This window comes from Bombus bifarius, unplaced genomic scaffold (assembly GCF_011952205.1).
Source record: "Bombus bifarius isolate JDL3187 unplaced genomic scaffold, Bbif_JDL3187 scf7180000009772, whole genome shotgun sequence".
NCBI lineage: Eukaryota > Metazoa > Arthropoda > Insecta > Hymenoptera > Apidae > Bombus > Bombus bifarius.
The window spans coordinates 683,088-689,087 of NW_022885327.1; the positions used below are offsets into that span (position 1 = coordinate 683,088).

The window sequence follows — 6,000 nt, forward strand, 5'->3', positions numbered from 1 at the left end:
CGACCAGCCACATCCTCCAAGGTGGTTTGCTTGAAGTGTCATGCGGAGGGCCATATCGCACCTGACTGCCCGGTACGACAGGACAGAGACACGTTGCATTAACAATAAAACCCCGGGCAGGAGCAATGCCAGCTCTACACGGATCTGCCTAGTAACGGCGGCTGGAATTTTGTCGGTATCTCCGGTCGATATGCAATTGACAAATGCGATCGTATCAGTCTTTTATTCTTGTGATCACCTTGGAGAGTTTACACGCATCGTCTTGTCAGTCAGTCAGAAAGATACCGAGCGTCACAGCTAACGTCACTTTGCGTTTCAAAATATATTCTATTGTACAAAGAGTTTTCCCCGTTGACCGTGGATTCGTTATTGAACCTAAAAACATTGTCTTTAACATCTAGAGTGTCTAATCACCACGTTTAATTGTCAAACTTTGTAAAAATCAATATTTATACCAGTAAATATAATCTCTATCGTACAACAACGATAGCTAGTTCGAATGAAGATCGTTACACGCCCATAAACCCAACGCTAACCCGACACATATATATACTGAAATTTTAGTACATTCTTTTTATACATAGTTAACACTGAGATTTCGGTAAATTCTTTCCTAATAATTGAGATTAAATTATATATAATTAAATCATATAAAAATAAATTTTAATTAAATTATACTATACTTGTACCAGTGAGAAAATAATTTATACATACAGAATTAAGGCTGACATATAGGAAAGATCATCTAGGAAGGATTACTCGCAAAATGAAGACAAATGGTTATAGTAATCGTGAATTTTAGAAAATTCCAAAATTCGCAATTGATCAAACGAAAGCTGCGTCTTCAGATTATTCGCATGGGTCATCCTACTTACTTTCCCTTTAGAAGCGACGCTATCATATTTCTATCGAGCATAATATTAAAGAGTTGAAATTTTAAGACCGTACGCAAGATTACGTAGACCGTAAGGGGTAAACACAGGGTAGGGAAAATAGATACAGATTTTTAAGGGCAGACAAATCTAGAAAACATGTCTTATAAAATTAACATTTTCGAAGCTATAAGCAGTTTTTCGTAAAGCGAGTAATTTATTTGTGTGGTTCTCCATAAAAACAATGAGTACTTTCCGTGGTTACAAAAGACTTTTATAACACCATCATCTAAATTGCACTAGAAAATTCCCAAGAAATTTATGGAAAAGTATAGAGTTCCTTGGTATGAAGATATCAGACGTGTATAAATGGAGGGGGAAGGAGGAGATATAAAGAAAAGTCATAATTACGAAAAGAATAAATATGCTTGTACTATCTGTCAATTTTAAATAAATGAATATTACTTTTAATTTTAAAAGTAATAATTTTCGTTTGAACAGTGTTTATTAAAACATATTTCCCTTTTATTCGTCCACCACCTATTCTTTAAAATCTGAATTCCCGTTTTATCGCACTATATGTTTTTATACGGTTTACGAAAATGTTCGAACACTCTTTAAAACAGAAGATTTTTTTAAAAGTTGAACTAAACGACTAGAGTCTTTTTTAGAAGTTAGAAGAATTGATTTACTAGACGATGTAATTTTGTTACTTGAGACATTATATACACGTTGACGTAGATATCTAATTATATTTATATATAATTTAAAAAATATTATTATTTAGTAATTAGCTAACAAATTATATTTTAAGAATATTGATATAGAATAGAAAATGTATGAAGATCACAATGTATTTATTTTACACGAGTATTAACTGATTAGGAGAACTTGTTGGCATTTCACGATGTATTAATATCTCAAAATCACATAACAAGTATATTACGAATATCGCAGAATTATAATATATGTGTAATTTATTATTGGTTGCCTATGTATGTAAATAAAGATAATTCATGAAACTTCGCTGGAAGAAACTTTATAGTATCTCATAACATTAATCTACTGATTTATGAATGAAATAGATCAACAAACTGTTCACTCACAACATTTATTTCTTAATTGGATTGTGTTAAAAATTCTTCACTTCTATTATTTAGCTAAAGAAAGCGATGTTATGAATAATCAACATCAATCTATTTTTTACAATTAGGAAAAGAGAAATACTAATAAGCATATAACAAACAGTATACTGAAAATGAAAAAATAAAGAACAGAAATTCTCATTAAAGAAAATCCATATCAAGTGATCAGCTAGTATAATCTACAGAAACTGACCATAAACACTACAATAATTAAAATGAAACATTTATAAAAATCCATTGTTTATAAGATCTTGAAATAATATTAAAATATGAAAATGTCAAAATGAAATGTTTTACATTTCATCCTATATTCAAACCTATATTTAATAATTTATAGCACGAAATATAATATAACGAAAAATAATAATAAAACTAGAAAGTAAATAATGAAAGCTGGTAAAAAATAATGAAAGGAATGAAATACCAACAAATATGTAGCTATGTCATAAACGATAATCTTTCACAGCACTTCCCATTAAATGCAAAAAGCATAGATAGAAAAGTCAATTTGACACCTGTGCACGTGAAGGCAAGTACATTTGCCGCTTTACACTACAAAAATGGATTTACGCGTTAAGAATAGATGCATCCAATCGAGAAAATGAATTTGCTACTCTCGTAGTCGGTGATCGATGCTGAAGAATTACTCGCACTTCCGAGATAGATGGAAATACACTTTGAAAGGCTTATATCCGGTTTTAACACATCAAGAAGAGTTCTTCGTTAAAAAAAATACGACAAACGGAAACTTTTTTATATTTTGACAGATCTACGAATATATTTTTGAATGAGATACCATATATAAATTTCATTGAAATAATAACGTTAGTATAATGCGATAGTAATAAATAATTGACTTCTTCATCTCCTTTATAAGCAGATGGTTGTCTGCCAAGATATTCGAAATTAGGATTTCAACTTTTACATTTAAGCAAGCTTAGAAGAAAAGTGTTAGTTTAATTGAAATTATATTATATAGACAAATGCGCTAAGATTATAAAATAATTATAATAATTATTAATCAAATAGGTAAAATCGAAACGATCGTAATGCAACTTTTCTATTTGCTTTTAATTATTTCAAAAGCAGCTAAAAAATTCTACCAAACGTCCAAACTGGACAAATTGTGAATGTAAAGAATTAAATAAAAAAAAAAAATTATTTCACATTACTTTGCTTTGATCAATTATCAGTAAGAACTATCAGACATATCGTTCTTAAACAATAATTACAAGAGGCAGTAAGAATATCATAATTTTTTTATCATGCGTTGTTAAATTTTCGTGTAATTAGGTAACAGTTTAAAAAAATCCGCATTTCGATTTTTAATTGTATTCATCGAAAATACTAATTTCTCAATCTCTATCAGATAATCATATATTACGCATCGTATTTTATCATGATAAAAATGTATATTGTATTCTGCGCAGATTTTTATCTCCTAGAAAGAGTGGCTTTGTTCTTAAAACTCCCGTGAATTTTCCATACTCTTAATTAAAAGAGCAAAAAGATGCTCTCTTTAAGATAGGCAGACAAGGGATTTCTAAATGCTCTTTTGTAAGGAGTTTAAACGTGAACTCTAAAGTAAACTTGTCCTTTGCTACGGCGTTGTATAATGTTACGTATAAACAAGGAACAATATGCTATTACCTTTCCTGATTTTTCTTTCTTTAATAGTATTTTACTAATATTAACAAGATAAATAATCACTTTATAACATGCAAAACCACATATTACTAATAATTACTGATTACGGGTCGTTTACATTTCGATAATTTCTAATATTTTCCTAAAAGAATTTACATTATTATCAATTACTTGATCAAAGGTTTTATCGTACCTATCGGAGATACTGATTAAAAGAAGAGGAAAGATTATAAATAGAATTTAATTTCCAAGGTTTCATCTTAATTGTAATAATGTGACAGCAACAGAATTATATCGAATATTATATCAGTATTATACTTCCGATATAATATTTATTTCATCGTTGATTTCTGCAATTAATCTCTTAACTAGGTCATCCTTTATCCAGAAACTTCTATAATCTATGAAACTAGAAGTTAACAAAAATAATCAACTTCGATTCTGTCAGAGACGTAGCAGCTACAGCAAAAGTTTCCGCAGAGATAGATTTTTCATTTTATATTGCAAAAGCGAAATCTACAACAATTTATATTATCATGTATGAGGGCACGACAGATAAAAGAAAACACTGAAATAGATACTGTTATATACTTATACAACGTTAGTTAAAATTCTTAAAAATATCATTTTTGGAGTGTAAATTAAAAAATCCAGTTGGTCGCTAACTTTTGCACGTCGCTCCAAATAAGAGATTATTTATTTTCGACATTTAATATATTTAAAGCTAATTAATTAGAATATCAATTCTACAGGGTGGTTGGTAACTGGTGGTACAAGATTTAAATTTTTCCATCGAGACAACGATCTACAGTGAGACCGTTATACCGCACGCGTACCGAGCGAAAATTCAAAGTCGATTTTCTCGAAAACAAAGCCTCAGACGAAAAATTTTTATTCTATATCTTCGACTTCTTTTTTCGCGTAGAATCACCCCCTTTCCGCTTGTACCACCAGTTACCAACCACCCTGTATAATAGATCGAATTGTGTACAAATACTTTTGTCGCCACTGCGTGTCTAATACATTAAAAACTCGAATGACGAGTTAACTTTTTTTTGATTAACAGATCGAATGACAGTTTCCCAACACAAAACCCACAAAAATTATTGCATAATGTAGCTACTTTAATAAAGTAAGTATTTTAAAACGAACCTCGCGTAGCCAAGCCGACGACGATCAGAAGAAACACAGCTGTCCTTTCCATGTTTTTCGTAATCCGCTTCTTCCAGTCAACTCTGACCACGAACGATCAGCTGATAATCGTTTGTTCGCGACAACGATCAGCGAAGAATCTGTTCTGGTATCACACGGATTGGTGATCCTGTTGTTAATCCAGCAAAAAAGGTCACTTTCGAATTCGCGAGTTCACCGAACGTACCGCGAGGCTAACGTCATTTCGCGATCGTTTCCGGTTGAACACCGACTAAGAACCGGAACTGTTCCAAGAGTACAACTGTTCCGGACGAGACGCGAGTTCCTTGCTCCTCTTTTTTCTTCTTTTCCTTTTCTCTTTCTTTCGACGAAGATGCGTATTCTCTTTGGTGATAGGTAACTTTCTAGGATATCGTGGACTCGACCGACGTGAAACGATCCTTCCTGAAGACTGAGGTGCTTACTCCCTGGCAGGAAGTCGTCCAGGTGTTCTGCTCCCCACTTGTTACTCTTCTCTACCACCTCTCCAACCAGGTAACGACCGATGTGCTGGTTGCCATCGAGAACGAGGCTGACTTGTGCGACTGACTGACTGTTCGTCCTCTGTACTTACGTACTCCTCCGGTATTCAGGCCAACTTTTGATGGGACTTCGCCGAGCTTCGAGATGACAGGACCCTCCTAGCAAACAGCCGTGACGAAAATTCGATTTGAACATGTTGATTCGCTGAATGCATCGCGTGGACACGTTGATACCTTGAATCTGGGACAGGCGAAGCAATGCTCAAGCAAAGTCTGGAATATTGGAAAGTCTAGCAAATTGATAGTACATGAAGCTTCCGCTGCTTCAGAAATGTTTGGACGTTGCATGCAGAATTAGATTCTTCGTTTTGATATCTGATATCATTTGATTTCGAAATTTTAAATAGTATTATAGTTCAGATACACAGTGACTCACAGAAGTATCCGAACGCTTATCTGGGAAATTTTTTATGAATATATTATGCGTGTTATACGAAAGTTTTTGAAATTTCATTAGCACCGTAATGAGATTACCGTGATTACATTAGTAAAATTTGAAATTAATTTGAAAATGTATATAGACATTATAAGATATTTAATCCAAGCACGTATTTGTTAATATTTATTAGTATACCCCATGAATCATAGTAATTGGTAATCATA

General features: G+C 32.4%; 1 protein-coding gene across 1 annotated transcript in view; it reads right to left on the bottom strand.

The window, feature by feature from the left end:
• LOC117215700 overlaps positions 1-5,225 on the bottom strand; it is an 86,385-nt gene extending 81,160 nt beyond the window's left edge. Inside the window, exon 1 of the mRNA XM_033462102.1 lies at positions 4,817-5,225. Coding sequence (XP_033317993.1) covers positions 4,817-4,868 — 52 coding nt within the window. The 5' untranslated portion in view covers positions 4,869-5,225. The remainder of the gene's footprint in view (positions 1-4,816) is intronic.
• Positions 5,226-6,000: the final 775 nt, after the last annotated feature.